General features: G+C 45.1%; 2 protein-coding genes across 2 annotated transcripts; both read right to left on the bottom strand.

The window, feature by feature from the left end:
• Positions 1-81: 81 nt before the first annotated feature.
• Positions 82-12,707, bottom strand: slc15a2 (solute carrier family 15 member 2). Its single transcript, XM_068329516.1, has 22 exons — positions 12,309-12,707; positions 11,254-11,341; positions 10,914-11,055; positions 10,396-10,488; positions 10,010-10,109; positions 9,611-9,701; positions 9,434-9,511; positions 8,784-8,866; positions 8,553-8,636; positions 8,383-8,472; positions 7,332-7,376; positions 7,018-7,053; positions 5,840-5,928; positions 5,277-5,358; positions 4,883-5,008; positions 3,343-3,507; positions 2,519-2,565; positions 2,306-2,410; positions 1,491-1,590; positions 1,264-1,407; positions 1,028-1,132; positions 82-787 (listed from the first exon to the last, which is right to left on the bottom strand). The coding sequence occupies exons 1-22, from the start codon at positions 12,315-12,317 to the stop codon at positions 581-583; spliced, it is 2,109 nt and encodes a 702-aa protein (XP_068185617.1). The 5' UTR covers positions 12,318-12,707; the 3' UTR covers positions 82-580.
• A 2,445-nt stretch (positions 12,708-15,152) lies between these two features.
• Positions 15,153-20,641, bottom strand: cyp27a3 (cytochrome P450 family 27 subfamily A member 3). Its single transcript, XM_068329517.1, has 9 exons — positions 20,147-20,641; positions 19,282-19,472; positions 18,515-18,714; positions 17,900-18,097; positions 17,511-17,674; positions 17,245-17,411; positions 17,070-17,151; positions 16,752-16,958; positions 15,153-15,868 (listed from the first exon to the last, which is right to left on the bottom strand). The coding sequence occupies exons 1-9, from the start codon at positions 20,384-20,386 to the stop codon at positions 15,746-15,748; spliced, it is 1,572 nt and encodes a 523-aa protein (XP_068185618.1). The 5' UTR covers positions 20,387-20,641; the 3' UTR covers positions 15,153-15,745.
• Between the last annotated feature and the right edge of the window lie 294 nt (positions 20,642-20,935).

The raw sequence follows: 20,935 nt of genomic DNA, 5'->3' as shown, positions 1-20,935 counted from the left end.
AGAACGAACAACCTCAAACACATTTTTTAATCTGTGAAGCACACAAACCGGTTTCAACATCAGACAACAGAGTCAAACAAATAACGTTGTATCTGGTTGTATTTTGAGTTATTAAAACAACACCTGCAGCTACCGTATCAATCAATATGGTCATTGACGACAAATAGAATCCTCAAGTGTTCATTAGGACGCCAAAAAACAGACATAAAAATGATTTTCACAGACTGGCATGAAGAGCAGCGACCACAGGACACCATTAAAAAAAAAAATCCTTGAAGTGGTTCCGGTGTCGTTTCTGAAATCTGAACACCAACAGTTCAAAATGATGTCTTGTTGTTGTTGTTGTTGTTGTTTTCAGCATAAACAATGTAAAATTGCACAATTTCATCTTTTCATTCACAAAAATACTTCCGACGTTCAAGAGGTTTCACAGCAAATATCAATAACAGGCTAACAAATAATGAACGTCGTCACGCAAGAAATGCAGCAGTCACTTTTTATCATCACAAAATAAAACAGTCATCCGATGCGTCACAAGTCAAAATCAGGAGGAGAAGACGTGTGCGTGACGGGGGCGGGGTTACAATCTGGTGCTCCTCCCCTTTTCGTCCAGGTGCATGTCTCTTTCCTTCATCATGTCGTCGCAGCTGTTTTCCTCCTTGTCCGATTCGCACAAGTTGATTTTGTTCAGCAGATCGGGGTCGACGTAGGTGTAGAAGTACGCCATGATGGAGAAGATGATGCAGACGCCCAGCACCAGGCAAGCAAACAGCAGGAACTCCTTCCACTGGAACAACAAAGACGGGTTAGAACCTGAACCTGAACCTGGACCTGGACCTGGACCTGGACCATCAAATCCCTACAAGATTATGGCGTTTTAGTTGTAGATATATGTACATTACTGGGGGGTGATGTCATGCTGGCTACACCCCCCTCCATGATCACAGTCTCCCATTATTGGAGAATGTCAAGTGGTTTTGGTATTTAACATTGTGAAGAGACTTTACGTCATCTGATGACATCATACCTGGGCCAGCCCCGCCCCTTCTGCCACAATCAGCACGATGACGTTCCCAAAGGCGACGGTGAGCAGCCAACCGCCCTGCAGGACCGACTTCATGTTGGCTGGGGCCTGGAGGGAGGAAAGAGATGGGCCCCGCTGTGACTGACTGTCAGAGGGAATGCAGGGATTCTAGCCGATCTGGATTCATCAAACGAATTGGATCCACCAGGCGGAAGCTGATCCTTGTATCCTTAACAAACCTGTGAGTAGGAGAACTCCAGGCCCGTGATGGAGAACAGCACCTCTCCAGCCGTGATCAGGATGTACTGAGGGATCTGCCAGGTGATGTGAACATTGTTGGCCTCCACATCCTCCATCCTGTTAGTCGAAATGTTGCCCGATTCCTGAAAAAAACACCCACGCAGACTGACTTCAGTAACGCTACTGGTGACATCTGCACACATACTGGTTCAGAAAGCATCCTGACCTCTCTGAGTATAACAGTATAAGAAGCTCCAAAGTCCAGCAGGCCCAGATTCAGATCAGGACAAGCCCCCGACTGTAAGCTGCATTTGACATTTGGGTATCTGAGCAGCAGAGAACGAGAACAAAAAACACTTGAGAGAATTAAGAAGATAAATACCATGCAATCACAGCGAGACGTAATTATGCTGAAGGAGTTGTGGCTGCGGCCTCCATCATTGCTGGCAAACTATATTTAGCTGGTTGGCTTGAAACACGTTTCTAACAGTGTGCCAATGCAGGAAGTCACCGCAAATCTCAAACCTCAGGCACACTAGACAGAGGTTTATCTGGCACTGACGGCTTTAATCGTCGTCGTGTGGATTCGTTTAGAGCAAGAAGAAAGTCTTCCTCCTTTTTTCTTTTTTTTTTTGTGTGCAGACGCCAGCTGGATCACGGAACTTCTTATAAAATGTAAAAACGAGTCAAAAGCAAAACAGGAGGAAGAAAAATGAAAATTGCTTGAATGAAATTCAGCGTCTGAATAATAATCTTGTCATAATCTGAGCGTCTGTTTCAACAAAAATTATTACAATGAGTTCTATCGCTAATAAATGCTCCTCTATGCACAACTTTCATAGTGCTGTTTGGTGACGTTTAATGATGCTATAAAACTGAGGTGAAGCCAAATGAGCCGTGTGATAATCCTCTGTGTGTTCATCTCTACGGCGACACCCTCGTTGTTATTCACTTTACGATCCTGAACGTTTCATGAAGGATTCAGAAGCAACAAGTCCATCAGCTGGTTACTCTGGATTGGGAAATCCCGGTCCTGCTCACCTGCCCCGATCCACAGACATGTTTCGGGACATTTGACCTGATGGAATATCGAAAGTCACGTCTCCAACAGTTATCCCTATGGCCCCTGGCAGCATGTTAAAGAACCTGTTCAATGACATAAAGGGGAACTCGTGAACGAGTCAGTATAGTTCTTGAGTCAGCAGTATTTATATGAAGGGCGTCATCGCCGTAAGGTTCAGCTTTTATTTTTACCTCAGGAAAGGATTTCCAGTTCCATTTTTCTTTATGTAGTCCTCCACCTGGATGGTTAAAAGAAAAACACAACTCATGTTTAATAACTTTCTTTCACTTTTTTTTTTTTAGTTAAAATGAACATCTACTGAATGTTTTCAACACCACACTAATCAAATTAATTTTAGTTCAGTCAGGACAAGTGAAACCTTTGCACTCGGGTTTTTCTTCATTCCTCATGTTGCTCGTAACCATCCAATAATACAGTGACACACCTCTGCTTCTTCCTGCTGCTGTTTCCACCTCCTCATCACCACCCAATCTTCAAAGATTCACCATCTTTCTTATTCATGAGGACAGATGCCCTTAGGTCAAGACCAAAACAATTCTGACACCAAAGACTTTCAGATAACAGCAGGTTTCTGTTGCCAATGACTTTCTGACACCAAAGACTTTCTGAGGTTGAAAGACTTTCGGAACCCAAACACTTTCTGACACCAAAGACTGCTTGTGTTTTCTTCAAAGCTCTATAAAACAGACTCAAAATTAGTAATGAATGGTTCAGATTTTCATTTTGATTATATTACCTGAGGCAGGTTTTGGGTTTTTTTATTCATAACCCTTTTATTCTGAGTATAAATGGTTAAATGAATTATAAAGGCAGATGTTTCTTAACTTTTATTCTAATAAAGGTCTCTCAAATCTCTCAAATTTTTGGATCAGTTTAATGTATGTATTATAAATTCTACTGATACCCAACCACTTTTTTTGGGCCAGTTCTTCATGATGAATATTTATTAATACTGACAGAGGATGGTTTGGAAGACATTTCATCGGGCACTCACAAGTTTGCATTGGATCTCAGTGGCTTCTGAGGTTAAGATGAGACTGTAGGCCTTCTGTTCATGAAACATGAGGGAACAGTTAGAGGTTCTTCCATCTCTGGTGACGTTGATCTTCAGAATTGTGCTGGGCGACCCCAGTGGAAGAGTTTCATATTTCTGAGGGTCCTGAAACCAGAGGGTCGAAAAGGTTGTTTGAACAGAACGATAAAGTACATATTTCTAGGGATGAAGATGTAGGAATAGTCATGGATACAACACCATACATCCATACATCCATCTTCAACAGCTTATCCGGGTTGCTGGAGCAACAGTCTCAGGAGGGATGCCCATACTTCCCTCCCCCCGGACAACTCCAGCTCCTGCGGGGGGGATCCCGGGGCGTTCCCAGGCCAGCCGAGAGACATAGTCTCTCCAGCGTGTCCTAGGTCTTCCCCGAGGTCTCCTGCCGGTAGGACATACCAGGAACACCTCACATTGAGTCCTCCAGGAGGAATCGGGAACAGATGCTCGAGCCACCTCAGCTGGCTCCGCTTGAGGCGGAGGAGCAGAGGCTCTACTCCGAGCTCCTTCCTGGTGACTGAGCTCCTCACCCTATCTCTAAGGGTGCGCCCCCCCACTCTACGAAGGAAACCCATTTCAGCCGCTTGTATCCGGGATCTTGTCCTTTCAGTCATGGCCCAAAGCTCTTGACCACAGGTGAGAGTAGGAACGTCGATTGACCGGCAAATGGAGAGCTTCGTCTTGCGACTCAGCTCCTTCTTCACCACGACAGACCTATACAGCGACCGCATCACTGCAGAAGCTGCACCGATACACCTGTCAATCTCACGTTCCATCCTTCCCTCACTCGTGAACAAGACCCCAAGATACTAAAACTCCTCAACTTGGGGCAAAGACTCTCCACCGACCTGAAGAGGGCACACCACCCTTTTCCGGTCGAGAACCATGGCCTCCGTTTTAGAGGTGCTGATCCTCATCCCACTCGCGTCACACTCAGCTGCAAACCGTCCCAGTGCAGCTGGAGGTCCAGGTTTGATGAGACCAACGGGACAACATCGTCTGCAAAAAGCAGAGAGGAAATCCTTTGGTCCCCAAACCGGACTCCCTCCAGAACCTGGCTGCACCTCGAATCTCTGTCCATAAAGATCATGAACAGAACTTTTGATAGAGGGCAGCCCTGCCAAACAACATGCACCTGGAACAGGTGCATGTTGGAACAGGAACCTCCTCTCCAGTGCCCTGGAATGGACTTTCCCCATGAGGCCGAGGAGTGTGATCCCCTATAATTGGGAGACGCAACTTCTGGAGACGCAAACTCTTCAATCAGAACAGGTCGGACGCATCTCGAGACAAACCCCCCACATTCTCCTCGAGCCTCATGGTTTACTTTCACACCTTGCTCTTTTAGCGTGACTGATCACGCCCCTTTCAAGAACTTCTTCCCGCTCAGTTAAGATCAATGAAGTGAGTGTTTAACTCCACATCTCTGGCTTATGTTTGACATGATGATATAATGTGTTTCAGAAAACGGTGTATCTACCTTAAGGTAGCCGATCGGCTCTGGAAACGGGTTTCTGCCGCTGAAATCCACACTGACGTTCCCTCCTGCCAGGTTCAAGACCTGTAGGAGACACTCGGTTGGAGGTGCAGGATCTACCACCGTTTTCTAGCACAGGAAAATAAGAACACCATAAATAAATGATTAATATCTCTTATCTGGGTATGTTCCTGCTTTTGTTCTCATTTTATTTTTGCTCTTCCTTGCATTCTTACTCCTGTTCTCAGTCATATTCTTAAAACTCGGGAGTTATATAGTAAGCTGGTATTGTCATGTTTGGGATAATACCTACATACTGGAAATTCTATACATGCTTCTGTTTATTTCTCTGTCCGGAGGTTAGATTAATGATTAATGTATAGAAACTGCTACCCACCACAACGTTCACCTCCACCAGTGTGGCGGCTCCAAAAGCCAACGCTGCAAAAACCATCCCTGTTGCCATTTTCCTCAGAGGCCTAGAAGACAGACAGGAAACATTTTTTATTCACTTTTCGATTCTCTGTGCTGGATGTGTTTACCACTCTGAGAATCAAGTTTCATCACTTTATAATTCAGAGTAATTTCCACATCAGTGTCATCACCGATATCCTGCCTGATAAGAGATAATGCCACCCGTCGCAAATCAGTGCTTTACAACCTGAGTCAGTCTCCTAACATCAGTATTTGTGTTTCTGGAACCATCTGATCCCAAGTCTGTGTTTGCAGACGTAGTTTTAGTTCGTACCAATCGTAATTTTTTAAAAAAAGCACAATAAATGTGCTTCAATATGTTGCAAACATCTCTGCTGATCTGTGCTAACCTTCCCTTCATTCATTTACTAATGTTCCAGGTGGGATCCTTATGTGAGGTGTCATTTCCCCCCTTTTAAGAGGTGCTTTAAGTGTTTACTTCTGTAATAAAGATTGGAGTGTTTAAAAAACAGGTATTTTACTCACGTGATGTTGATTCTGCAAAAGCTAACGAGCGGATAAACGATGAGGTCAAAGACGGGCACAAAGAGAAGAATCAGCAGAGCGTTCAACATCTAGACCGCAGGGAGGGGAGAAACATGACTCTAATGACTGTAAAAGCTCTGTGAAACTCATAAAATCATAAAGGTTAAAGTTATAGCTGGATAAAGAGAGCGTTTCTGGTTTAATATCACCAGTAAAGAGGTCGAATGGCAGCGATGAAGGGCACTAAAAGTCTTTTCATGATGATGACAGCATAAATTGCCAGGAGTCAGTTAACTTGAAATGTACTGATGTGGGTGTTTACTGAAAACCTATGCAATTATGGGGGAGACGGCATCTCTCAGGGTTCTGTTAAAGTAAGTCCATCTTTAGTCAAGGTTGAAGCAGCTTAATATGAGGAAACTAAGAGTTTATGTTTGACTCCAGTGCATTAAACTGATTCTGACTGTGTGCTGACATTCACTTTTAACAGTCTTCAACACTGGTATAAATCAGGAAAACGCAATATATAAACCTTTTAAGGCTTTAGAGTGAAATATAAAGCAAAAATGTCTACCACTCTTATTCTGCTCTTCTGATGAAAAAAAAAATCAACGCTGACGAAAACTCACTTTACTCATTTGTATTCAAGCATTAAAAGAGATACTAAAGACTAACAGCTAACATGCTAACAAATGTAGCATTAGAGGACGTGTCCGGGGGTCAATTGTGGCCCGCCACATCATTTTATGTGGCCCACGTGAGCATAGACGGTCAGAGTGACTAAAAATTAAATAGGTCAAAAGCGTGCTCTGACCAAAACTACATTTCCCACAATGCATTATATTAAGGCTATTTCAACTTTGACAAAAAAACAAAAGCTAATGTCTTAATTTGCGTTTGATGTTATTTGTCTTTGTCCATTTGGATAGTTTGATCCTTGATTGATGGATTTCTGTGGGTTTAATAAACCTGACAAATTAAAAAAGATTTATAACGGAGCAACTTTAATGTTTATAACTCGAATAATTAAAGAGTAGTCACATTTATTTTACATCACATTGAGTTACCTTTATAAGTTACGTATGGCCCTTTGAGGACATTATCCTGATGTGAGTTTGACACCCCTGCATTAGAGGAACTGTGCAGGAAATGTGTGTCTGTGGTGTTGATGGACATACCTGCATTTGGTCAGGCTTTATACTGAAGGACTGCCCCTGGAATAAAAACCCAATGAGTTCCACTACTCAGGATTTAAACTTTAACTTCCAAATCTAAAACAGATCATCTTCTAATAACATTCCATACAACCTGACAAGTAGATGATTCACCAAGGCCTTAAATCATACAGTTTAAGGGGAATCAATGATAGCAGCAAACAGACAAACGTTTGTACAATCCGATGAACGCCACACACGCCTACTGATAACCAAGGGCAATAATATGCTATCTTTTTTTTCATGTCAAGTAATAACTGGTGTGAGTGAACTCTTACAAAAGCCATGTTCATCCTTGCAGCTTGAATTGTCCAGCGGGAGCCCTGAAAAACAGAAAGTCACTGACGGTTACTGAGGCTCACGGATGGATCACTAGAATGTCGCCTTCGCTGCCAGGAAGAGGAAATGCCTTCAGCCGGTCTGTTTGTTTGTTCTGCGAGTTTTAAAAGTGTCTTTGCGGCTTTCCATAATTACATGGTTGTATTAATGTTGACGGAGAAGCATGTAGTTATGGGATTAGAAGATTTGTGAGGTAATATCTGGCCATGTGTAGTCAAAAAAAAATATTTTGTGGTTTGGATTCTTGGTTCTACATAGCTGAGCGGCAGACGAAGCGTGTCCAGACGTTTAAAAGAGCAGTTTTAGTCACAGCGACGTATAAACGTAGGATCTGATGAGGGAAGAGTTTCCTGTTAAAAAACATGCTGTTTTCCTTTATACACTTTATACACCATCTGAAGCTCATCACGGGCTGAAGCCACCAGCGCCGGGTGCACTGCTAGAGCTGACGCTGCAGAAAAAGAAGCCACGGATTTTACAGTGAGGAGGTTTCACACTCATCCTCCACGATGGATCATTAGCTAATGTCCGTCAGCATTTTACAAATAAATTATTATCATTTCCTCCTGAAGAATCAGACATTTGTTGACATTTTCCTAATTTCCATATAAATTCTTTACTCGTGGCAAACAAAGGCCTTCCGTGTGGTCACGCTGACTTTTGTCTGCCCTACTCCAACCAGTTAATCCTAATTCTAAAAGGATATCTGTGCCAAATTTGAAGTCATTCCCATCGAAGTGTTCCAAAGATATCAGTCGAGGAGTACAGGGTGGACAGTTCAACACAATATTAGCCATGGCAAACGCCAGCGCCAAGGAATAAGTCCAAAATCAAGAATAATTAAATCCAATATTGTTATTTTTATCATGATGAGGAATCAAGCCATCCCCATTGGATGCTGTTATTTCAGCTTCGCTTCGTCAGTGCGCTCAGCTTGAGTACGGATTATTTCTGGGTTTAAGACTCCTTCGATAGTCTTCCTTCACAAACCTGCTGATCAAACAGAGCCCAGAACATCGGCAGTGGGATGTAGAGCACCAGAACCCTCAGAACCATCTTAATCTCCTGGATGAGCTGTTTCTGTAAACACACAAACACACACTGTTAACGCACCTACGCCAACGTTGTCTAAGAGTTAACAGCGAGGCTCCTTTTCTTACCGAGTATTTCTCCTCGGCCCAGTCCAACCAGTGCTTTCTTGGAGGCTGATACTTTCTTCTCTGCCAGCGGTTTTTGACAGCAAACTGCAAACCCCCCCCAAAAAAAAACAAGAGTGGAAAAACTGACAGATCTCTGACTGAAATAGAGCCTGCAGCGATGCCTGAACTCACTACTTCACGACTGCAACACAAAAAGCATCTAAACTTTAATAAATCTGGGAGATGACTCACTCCAACGCAATTGCAGACTTCCACCAGGATGTTTCCCTGGGGAGGAGTCTTCTTATACAGGCCGCTGCCAGCGATGAACACGACTGCACAAGACGGATGAAGCGTTAGACAGTCGGTGCTGGATATTACCCGGCTGCTGTCTTTCACCAAAACGCTCACATCAGTTGCACCTTATTCCCAAAACCAGTCCCGAGTCTGGCTGAAGGCTTTAAGGTCATTTCATCTTCCTGTTCTGGTTCTGGATTCTTGGGAGTAATAAATATGGACGTGTTGTAAACACTGTGGGCTGACGGTTCTGATGCTGACGCCTGTATTTTGTCTCGTGTGTGATGTGTTTATGGCTCACAGAGTAACACAAACACAGTCGGAGTCTGCGGAGGCAGAATGAAGTGAGTTCGCAGCCCTCTACAGGCCACGCCTCCTCTCGTCACCTGACCTTTTATTATAACATCTCCAAAAAAAAAAAAACTAAGTAAGTGAATTTTTAAAAAAGAAGAAAAAGAAGAGCAGCCCTGTGGCGATTTGGCTGGTAGTTTCAACCAAACCAGTAAGCTGACACGCTCAGAGTGACGACGGTAGTAGGAGAGTAAGTTCTCTACAATTCACCATTCAAGTCACCTACCAGGTATTTCTGGTAGGTGGACGCTCACCTAAAGCCACGATCATCAGAGCTGCAGGAACCCCGAAGGCCAACGCGTAGCAGTCGGCGTTGAAACACTGGACATCACCTGCAGAATCCAGAGAATCCAACGTTGGCGTTAACAACAGTTGTGTAGAGAACCTCACGGGTACGCAGGTCGTTAAAGATGGGAGTAAGAACGACGCACTTCTGAGCATCGGCGTTATGACGGTGGACAGGAGGCTCCCCGCGTTGATGGACATGTAGAAAATGGAGAAGAACTTTGTCCTCTCACTGGTCTGGAGGTGATCGAGCAAATAATTGGGAACACTTTAAACTCGTATAGTTGTTCCAGAACGTATAAAACACAACATACAGACGACCCCTAGTGTGGAAAACAATATCTGAGTGTTTCACCATTCCACAGGGTTTAAATCTCCTCTAACGTTACACTATTTGTTTGACGTGGGGGAACACTTTAGCAGCTTTTATGGACTTTTATTGCGTGACTAAATCCATCGATTGCTCTTTTGACCGCTCAGTCACACGACTTTACTGATACAACAGACAAGTTTAAAAATAAAAGCTCTCTGCCCACGACCCTTACATGCTCCTTGTCAAACTGGTCGCCTCCAAACGCCGCCACGCAGGGTTTGATGCCACCGGTGCCGAAGGCGATGAGGATCAGACCTATCATGGACAGAGCGCTGCAACAAACACAGTGGAAACGGCGCGTTCAGCCTGGTGTTTGCTATCATATTACTAAATCCACAGTATAAGACTGGTAAATGTAGTCAGCTGACAATGAGCAGGAAATTGCACAAAAAAATTTTTTTTAAATACATTTGAAGTTGGTTTGTTTACTCGTTGAAGACGGATAACAGCTGAAAGAATGTTGAAGAAATCAAAAAAGAATGATAATTATTCATACGTCTGTGACTCCTGGGTATTATTGGATGGCAGAGAACTCGACTCTGCTTTCAGGTGACTCACATGTGAACGTCAGTGTTTCCCACTGTCGGAATGGCGCCGACAGACTTGACCACATGGCCGATCACGTAGACGATGGACAGGTAGATGATGGTCCTGTTGGGAGAACGTGATGATTCAGTTCACTCAGAGTCACGTTCGGAGTCATACTATCCTGCTGTCGGCTTGGACTCCTGAGGGTCTTCCTCTCTCCTCCTCTTCCTCTCCTTCTCAACACATTCATGTTATTAAATCATGTCACTAACTTCACTTCTTCCCCAGAGTCTTGGTGCTTTTTTGTCTTGCATGTTACCCTGAACGTCCAGCGAGAAACAAAGTTAGGTGACAATTCACCAAGTCTTAAAAGGTCTGCAAAAAGGTTTGAAGTCCTCGGGCTCATCCTTAATATAATATGAATGAAACAAAACACAAACTAAAAGCAGTGAATCGAGGTTTAAAGTCCACGTTTATGGTAAATAATTTCTAGACACTAAAAGCAGCTCTTAGAGGCCATACACTAGAAGTGTAAGACAGAGACTTACTTGAATTTGCCCAGCCAGGAGTCGGCGATGAGCGCTCCCAGGATGGGGGTGAAGTAGCAGAGGCTGCTGAAAGCGTGGTAGATGGCGGTGGAGAGATTCTTGTCCCACTTCAGGTATGTGAGGAAGTAGAGCGTCAGCACAGCTACGAACACACAAAAAACCAGTCAGAACAACAAGCGGCCTCTCTGCGACATAAGGCGGCATCTTTGGAGCCTCCTGGCCTTAGTCGCCTCTGGCCGAGGAGCATCTGGCGGACAGGCAGCGAATGTCAACGAATGTTTTCGAGGAGAAGGGAACGTGGCTCTTTCCCTGTCCTCATGTTTCCCAGACGTTCACATACCTTTCATTCCATAGTAGGAGAAGCGTTCGCAGAACTCGTTCACAACGATGAAGCAGATGCCGGTCGGGTAGTTGGTGCCACATAATTTCTAAGAGCAACAGAGAATCAGACATTAAATCCATTCAAGTTGTTTGAATCAGTTGCCTAGGCAACGGGGTTGATCCACATTTATCTGGGTTTTAAAGGTTAATGCTTCCAGTTTGTCGATCGATCATCTCTCTGTCAATAAATTTATGTATCTATCTGTCTGTCTGTTGATCCTTGGGGTGTGGCTGATTGGAGAGGGTAATCCAGCTAATTTATGACCTAAGGTCAATTGACAGCAGCAAACAGAAAGCTGAGAACCCCCCCCCGGCGACACACGGAGCGACACCCCTGTTTGGATGGACAGATCTGAGGATGACAGGCTTTATTTTTGTACTGTAATTTACATTCATTTAACCAATTGAAACTTGGCAGAGGGCAGCAGCTAATTACATTAAGACAACATAGATATAATAACAGTAGAGAAACAAGCACACATCTTCAGTCTCTACGACTTTAAACACAACAAATGTCATTTTAGATCCAGGAAGATGCGGTTTTTCACAGATTTGCGGCGGTTTTGCTGCCAGGAAGGTTATTATTTGACTCTGGCAGGTTTTAATATCAACATCTGAATCCCATAATGATGCAATCAGGAACTACAAAAACTTCAGACGCGTCTGTCCGCTGGAGTTTTGCTCGGATGGCGCAAAAATAAAAAGTCCCCCACAACCCGGTGGGAGGATTTAACAGGAATGATGAGAGCATCGGAATCTATGACACACCAAAACAACAGCTCCTGACACTATGTTGGGGACAGAGGACCGTGGATGTGGAGGCTGTCTCCATCCATCCTCACCCGGGTCTTCACGTGGCGCACGGAACGCGCTCCGCTCGGGAACGCGTCCCAGACTCCGTCCCGACGCGACTCCTAACTTTTCACGAGTAGTTCTGACCATAATATAAAAGTTTTAAATAAGCAAAACGCGGGTAATGGCGCGACAAAGACAAACAAACAGTTTTTTACCCACTTTAGTCATGTTGGATTCGGATTGTGGAGAGTTGCGATCAAAACACTTTCATCAGGAGCTCCCGACTGACGCGTAAATCCGTCCCACAGCGTCTTTTCCTCTCTCCCCCACCCCCTCTCTCTCTTTCTGTCTCTCTCTCTCTTCCTCTCTCTCTTTCTGATGTTAATTCTCCACTTGGGCTCGTCCTTCAGAATTACAGCAGAGTTTCCACAAAGTTCGCCTCTTGCGCAGAAGACAGACTCAGAGTTTGTCTGTTGGGTGTTTGGTTCCGTCTGATGTCCACGTTTCGGTTCGGGTCTCCGTGGAGCCTGGAGGACCTTCTGGGCGGCCGTGGGGCGCGGATCGAACCGGACAGCCTCTCCGGTTGCTCCATAATGACGCAGGACTGTGGAGATGGACGGTCAGGGGGGTTTGCTTGTGTTTGGCCAAGTGGCATCAACTCTCCAACGGGCTGGAATGCGTCAGGCCTACTAATGAGTGTGTGTGTGTGTGTGTGTGTGTGTGTGTGTGTGTGTGTGTGTGTGTGTGTGTGTGTGTGTGTGTGTGTGTGTGTGTGTGTGTGTGTGTGTGTGTGTGTGTGTGTGTGTGTGTGTGTGTGTGTGCCTGTGTGTGCCTGTGTGTGCGTGTGTGCGTGTGTGTGTGTGTGTGTGTGTGTGTGTGTGTGTGTGTGTGTGTGTATGGGGGGGGGGTAACTGGGTAAATGAATAAAAACCAAGGAGGAGGTTAGGATCTGGAATGTAAGTGGGTAAAGGGGAGCATTTGTGGCCTCCTGTTAATGAGGAACAGGAGGAGGAGGAAGAGCATTCTGGGAGAAGATGTGGAGGCAGGATCATCTGTTGTTGTTGTTGTTGTTGTTGTTGTTGTTGTTGTCGTTGTTGTCGGTGTAACATCACACGTTTTGGACCGTGTGGTTTTGGACACCATGGTGTTGACTTTACCTGTAGGTGAAGGAGAACCAGTTTGTTGGGTTTCCTCCTACATTGACTTGACTGTTGCTGGAAAACCACGTTTGAGGAGGTTTTCTGTCTCATCCAGGCCACAGACACTGGAGGCTGGTCGGTTTGTTTACATGTTTACAGGCCCTTTGTGTGTGTGTGTGTGGGGGGGGGGGGTGCTATGTGTGTGAAATATATCAAACAATATCCCACTGGTGGATTAATAAAGGAACTTTTTATGTTTTTTTTAAATCCAGCTGATTTTTTTTTTGTGAAATGACTCACTTGATATAAAGGTTCAGGTTGTTCTGGTGTTGATCAGCTCAGCCATTACTTGATGATTAAAACAGTGATGTGCAATCCTGCTAAAGGGAAAGCAATCCAACAGGCAGGGCTATAAATAAATGAGAGAAAACTGAGATGATATTGAAGGATGTATTTATGAAAGGATATGGGAGGGAGAACAGTTAGGAACCGGTAACTCGCTTGTTGCATTTGTTCAAGCAATACAGTGAACTGGAGTTCAAACATGTAGAAAATGAGACACTTCATTTGGAGTTTAATGAGTCAGGCTTTATTTACTAACGGGATAAAGGATTCAACATTGTCCTGGAGCCAGATTAGGTCATCTTCATCATCATCTTCCACATCGTGGCCAGTACAGAATATTAAATACCTCGTGGCTTTTTAAGTTTGTATTAAATATGAATGTTCAACTCTTGGAAATGTAGGCTTGTCGTTGTTTATTAATTCATGATTTTAAAAAAAAGATTAATATTTTACTTATTTTCAATCAGGTATTGGTTACAATTATTTACAATAACTTGAGGGAACAAAACAAAACAATACAGTAAAATGCTTAAAATACGGGTTCATGTCCGGAATAAGAACCTTGGTTGCGATAATGAGATGAGCCAGAAGGTGGCAGTAGTGTGACGGTAGGCCAGCTGGCTACCGTATTAAATCATAGAAGAAGAAAAAGAACGAAAACGCCCACGAAGAAGAAATACGAACACGAGAAGAGAAGCGGGCAAGAGACGTGGAATGACGTCTCATGACGTCATGAGTTATTTAGGGACGAAACAGTTGAGGGCGGGGTAACTTCAGACATAGAGGACCAATGGTACAGTCGATCAAAGGAGAGTAGATCAAAGGTCAGTGTGGTGTAAATCACCAGTTATTATAATAATAGTGATATTAATAAAAGTGTTAATAATAAAGTGATAATAATGATATTTAAATCTATATGAGAAGGTTTTTGGGTTTTTTTGTACAGGCAGGTCTTCCCAGCGGATGAATGGAACGCCGCTCCATCCTTGGATAATTGCTGAGAACTCTGGGTAGTTTTCTCGTGGTTGCATGGCGGCGCCGGATGAGGCGTGCTGTTTTCTGTGGAGGCCAGAGGGAAGAATTTAAAATCCAAAACCCTCAGGCCAGACGGCGCCGACCGGCAGCTCCAGGATGCCATCGACGAGATCCCTTACGCCGAAGTACGAAACATCGACTTCACCTCGGCCAGATCCAAAAAGAGACTTCTTGATCAAAGCGTTCCGAAGTCCTCCAATGAAGATTCCCACCGAGTTTCCCAGCATCCTTTGGGCTTCCATCACATTCCGCCTCCGACAGAAGAAGAGCTGAAGAAGATCAGGCAAGGGGGAAAAGAAGGAAAGTCTAAGGATTGTATCCGCAGCGTTCACCTGAACGTATTTTGTAAGGAGAACATGAAGGAATCACAAACACAGAATGAATGATATCATCTGTATAAATGATGTTTTTTGGGATATAAATGTGTGTCTGATGTTGTTTCATTAAATCGTCTTCGTCAGGTCCAGGATTAGGAATTTTTAAAGATTCTTGTTGCACAAATTTATCCAACCTGACTTAAAAGATGAATCGTCGGGTGTTTAATGATGTTCAAAAAGCACACAAACCACTCCCTCAGATGAAACTTGAGGGCTATCATGAACACCAATTTTTCAATTTGTTTAAAAAGACACATCAAGAAATCAGAAGACGACGAAATACATCTTTTGCAAAATATACTTAGAAATTGCTTAAGTGAACCATTTACATATAATTAAATGCACTACTGGCAGAGATAATCCCAAAAATACCAAAGGTCAATGTTTGATGAGAACAACAACAACAGCTCTTTTTAGCCTTACATTTCAAACAAAAAAAGACTTTCGTTCATAGTTTAAAATGAGAGTCAAGTACTGGCCCTTTAGACTTTGTGTTGATAGCTTTAGATTTCAGAAACACTAAAACAACAAACCACAAATATGCTGATTGCACCCACAACAGGTCCATGATTACATTTTGTAAGACCCCAGGAAACAGAAAAAAAAGACACCAGGCTGAAAGAAAAGCTGCAAAATATTCACATTCTATAAATACACAATGTCATGTCCTCAGTCAGTTCGTAGTCCTTTCATTCCATCCAGTCCTCAGGAATTGTCCATACATATGGAAACGGGGGATGGAAGCCGCTTCTGTCAGCTTCTACGTGCCGCTTCTGTCCAGGAACTGCAGGTTGATGGGTTTGGCGGGACAGAGCAGGGTCCTGGTGGTCGGTTCCACCGTGGTTCCAGTCGGATCCGGCCTCACCTCGTAGCGTTTGATCAACTGTGGGATAAAAGGGATTGATCTCAGTAGGCATTCAATATAGAAACAACCAAGGTGACATGTTCTGGAGACAAAGAGAGCAGACTCTTAATGGTTTGGACTCGTCCAGAGGAGAGATGGTGAGGATGTTGGAAAAAAGGGTGATGAAGATGGAGCTACCAGGTGAGATGAAGACCAAAGAGAAGATGGATGGGTGTCGTGAGGAAGAAAAAATAAAAGAAGAGCGTGTGTTACATGTCAAGCTGCTTTTGGTCAGATGTTAATGTTGAGTGGTGAAAGTTCAGACCCTGTTGATTTCTCTGTTAATAATTACTGACTCAAAAAGTGGGGGGCGATGGAAACAGAGGGTGAGTTTAATGTTTGTTTTTCCGTCAGAGCACCGTGTCTTTGATTACAACTTTTTACTTCAATTGTTTTGCTAAAACTTGTTGCACAAGATGTTTTAAGGCTACGGTGACCAACGGAGTTCAAAACAAGTCAAAGGTTAAGGAAACACGAACTGACGGAGAAAATAGAGGCCGATTGAGGAAACGTCTATTAAAAGACGTTAAATTTAGCATGTTAGCAACAAAAAATTGCTTTATTGGGCATATAATTTTTACATTTTTGATTTAATTTTAATTTTAAATACTGTTATAATCCCAGAAGACTAAGTAATTATTCAATGCTGTAAAAAGACGAGCATCTCATCTTGACTTCAGACACACTCGCATCCAGCTGAGAAGTTACTTACTATTTAGCGCATATCAATGTAAAAATCTCAAAACAGGGAAAACGCCAACCGGTCTCGACTCTCATCGGGTCTTCCAAACGTGACTCAATCCGTTCCCCGGAGGAAACCGCGTGATCTCATGTTCTTTCTACAAGCCTGAGCCGTTCTTACCCTGGACAGGAGGAGGTACATCTCCAGTTCGGCCACCCGTCGGCCCAAACACGCCCGGATCCCAAAGCCGAACGGCACCGACCCAAACGGATGCTTCTTGAACTTCTCCTCGGCTCCTCGGAGCCAGCGCTCCGGCTGGAAGGCCTGGGGGTCCGGAAAGATGGTCTCATCGTGGGACACGCAGTAGTGGCACAAGTGAAACAGCGTCTGGGGGAGACCACGTGAAGACAGGTCAGGATCCATAACCAGACATTAGCCCGATCCCAATTCCCCTTTTGTTGGGATGGCGCCTTTGCTCTGGCGTCTCATTTGTCTCACCCCTGTGGGGAAGAGGTGATCTCCCACCACGATTTCGTTCTCGACGAGGAGTCGGGCGTTTCCGGGGACGACTGGGTACAACCTGTTGACCCCAAAAACACAACCAAGCGTTAGGCGTAACGCAAGAAAGCAACACAATCCACGAAACCAGCCAACGTGACAGAATCCGACTGACCGTAGCGTCTCTCTGATGATGGCCTTCAGGAACGGCATCTGAGAGATGTGTTTGCTGACCGGCACCTCGTCTCCGGGGCAAACGCCCGTCACCTCCTGGTGGAGCTGCTGCTGGATCTCCGGGTTCCTCGCCAGGAGGTAAAGACTCCACGAGATGGTGTTGGAGGTCTGCGAGCAAAGCAAACAGATGTCTTCTCATAGCAAAGACTCGTAGCTGGGGTGGGGGGCAGTAAATCTGATCATTCGATCCCCATCGCATCCACCCACCGTGTCGACTCCTGCCAGCAGGAGTTCGGTGATGCTGCCCAGGATCTCGGTGACGGTCATCTGGTCGCTGAGCAGGAGGTGTGTGAGGTACGCTCCCTCCATGTTCTCATGCAGGTCCACCTTCTTCTGGAGCTCCTCCACTTTCTTCTGCACCAGAACTTCAGCTGCGACACACAAGAGGAGATTTATCTTTTTAATTTGGGCCCCGGATCCTGGGTTGATGATGCAACAGCAACCAGGAAGTGGCGGCGTTGAAGAAAGACCCGTGAAAATCGAAACAATATGAATTTGTGCATTTTATCTCCATCAATAAGGAGTGTTTAATAGAATTTCACCTCAGATGTGACATTAAACGCGTGTGGATTCGTGTTTTTGAACATTCTGCCCACCAACTTCGAAGAGATAATCCCAGGTAGCCACAAACTTCTTCCAGACGGGCAGGTAGGGCCAGATGGATTGTGGGAAGAGGATGACCATCTGGGACAGCCGGAACATCTCCCCCACGGAGACGATGAACCGCTGGGTCTCCTCCGGCATGGTCTCGTCCAGGGAGCCCATACGCGCCTCGAACAGCACCGAGCAGATCCCTGCAGCCAGAAGACCAAAAGTATGTGGACACACGTACGGCACGCCCCCGCCCCCAGCAAAGCACGTTCATCTCAAAGGTTAAATACTGTGTCAGAGAAAAACAGGACAAAAATAATACAAATCCAATTATAACGGGGCTTAAAATGTGCTTTTATATTCAGGGATTAAGTAAAATAAATGACTAAAATAAGGACAATGATTAAAGGTCATCTTCTGTCGAACTCACCTGCACGATCATCTCACAGTATCTAGTCAGCAGTTAAGGCCAGAGGACCCAATCAGCACACACCCTGAGTACACACCCTGAGTACACACACACACACACCTTGAGCACACACACACACACGATTCCAGCAGCGACCACCTGACATCTTTCGGGTTTTCCCCGTTTGACCTTGACCTCGTTCTTTGCTGACCTTCAAAAGCAAACTTGTAGAGTTCCTCGGTCAGGTTGTTGACCATGACCCCCCCGCCGCCGGTGTCCCTCAGCACGGCCACCTTTCGCAGGAAGTCGGTCACCACCTGGTTGACGGTGTCGGCGTAGGAGGAGACGTGTTTGGGCTTCAGCATCCGGGGGTTCAGGATGCTGCGGATGCGCTGCCAGTTGGCCCCGAATCTATAGATGATCAATAAGAGAAACGGGATTAGTGATGAGGTGATCAATACAATAATCATTAGTAATAAGACTAACGAAACTGGAAGGATTCTTTGATTATGAATGAGATCCTTACTATTTATTCTAAATAGAGTTTTTGATATGAGTGTTTGGGGCTTTTAAATACTGGTTATTGTTACTTAACATATTTACTTAATATAAGTCAGAACAATTAGATTTCTTTGTGGTTCCAACTGAGGCCCAGTTGGGGTGTCCACATGCTGACACCCCAACGTGTTTCAGTCCAGGGGGCGTTTTGAGGCCAATGAGAGCGTTGCTGGTCTGTGGCGTTACTTCGTTCCGAAGCACTGGTCTGTGGCTCCCAGTTGTTTGTTCGCTGCCGCAGGTCTGACAGGAAAAACCCAACGCCAGCGAGGACCCAGCTAGAACATTCCTGGCCTGTCCGGATCTGCCTGCAGTAAACGCCGCCGGAGGGGTGGGGGGTGGGAGGGCGTTCCTGGATTCCTGATGAAACTAACTTCACGTTTGTTTCTCTGCAGTCTCAGGGGGGGGGGGGGTCTCACTCACTCCGTCAGGGGTCCGTGGGCCTGGTTCCTCAGCTCCCTGTAGCTCCTCCAGTGGGGCATGTCGGTCCGGACCGGGTGCCTCCCCTCCTGCCTCAACACCTGCTCGATCAGATCGGGGGTGGCCACGTTCACCACCACCACAGGGCCAAACTTGGACTTCCACAGAGGACCGTAGATCTTCCTGTGCTCGATCTTTAACGAAAAGACATCATAAAACACAGGTTTTATTCAAATAACATCCTATTCTAAATGCTGGAGCTCCTCTAGCTGGGGGTAAATCAATTAAGAAAACTTTATTCAAATCACTCCTGCAAAAATACAAACATCAAATTCGAAGAGAAATCAGAAAAATAAATCAGTTTAATGTTGAAATACTCTTTCAGGAGTTTAGATGTGTGTTTGTGCAACAACAAAGAACCCTTTGTATCAGTGTTACTGCTTTATAACGGGGACTGATACAGATAAGGTGAGGATCAGGATCAGGGAGTGAAGGCCACAGCAGACAATCACCTCCTGGAGACCAGGAAGTGTTGTTACACTGACGTCACCAGGTTGTTACCGGTCAAAATAACGCATAATATGAGATTAATGTTTAATTATTATGTTATTAATAATGTTATTAAATAAAGTTAACAATGAATTCAAGGGATCCCACTTGGCGCCCCTGGAGCGTTGGTTCTTTTTTTGGAATTGGGACAACTGGGATGAATTTCCGGGGAATAACAGCGATGTACCGGCACAGGAATCCAGGTGATAAACAGGTTAAATGTAAATAACAACAACAACAACAACAACAACAAGCCGAGTCTGCGTAACGCGACCACCACAGCCAGGTGGGGGCAGGGGGTGCGTTGGGGTCTCCTCACCTGCATCTGCTGCATCTTGTTGTAGTAGCCCTTGATGAAGAGCCACCTCAGGGAGGTGAGGAGACTCGGTCCCCCCAGGTCGTTGATGGTTTTCCGTTTGACGGTGTCGTCCATGACGGCGGCGGTAACGGAGGATGCGTCACGGTGGCGCGGAGCTCCAGGACCGACGGCCGCGCTTCTGACCCCGCATTTCGGTCGCTTCACTCCGAGTCCGAAGTTCACCACAGACCTCCGGAGCATTTTGGCCGTGAGAGCCGTCCGCTTCCTGCCGGAGATCCCGGTCCCGGTCCCGGTCCCGGTTCTGGTTCTGGTTCTGGTCCGATCTGGTGCGTCTGCGCGACGGGACGCGCACAACAACGGGTCTTCGCTTTAACGCGGCGCACAGGACCGCTGGAGTGTCATGACCCCCCCCTGAGACCGACTGTGGACTTGGGCACGATCATAAACGTCAGATTGGAAGTAAAGCTGGTGGTTAATAAGTGTCAGGGGAATAAAAGGGAGTCAACACGGCAGGAATGAAGGACGAACCTGAAAATCTGACGGGGAATCGAAAAAGTAAATAAATAGTAATAAATCTGGAGTTTTTATTTAGTACCCAAACCCCCCCCCCCGGCATTGTAATGTTCCATACAGGAGAAAAACAACTATGACAATTCATATCTCAACCTCTTCTCATCTTGACTATTCTACATACACGTTTACATTAAAACTATTATAAGAAACTATCATATATTACAACCTGATGATCTATACGTGTGTGTATCTGTGTGTGTGTGTGTGTGTGTGTGG

The sequence above is a fragment of the Antennarius striatus genome, chromosome 12 (genome assembly GCF_040054535.1).
Source record: "Antennarius striatus isolate MH-2024 chromosome 12, ASM4005453v1, whole genome shotgun sequence".
NCBI classification, from domain to species: domain Eukaryota; kingdom Metazoa; phylum Chordata; class Actinopteri; order Lophiiformes; family Antennariidae; genus Antennarius; species Antennarius striatus.
This window is presented reverse-complemented; position numbering and strand designations above follow the sequence as displayed.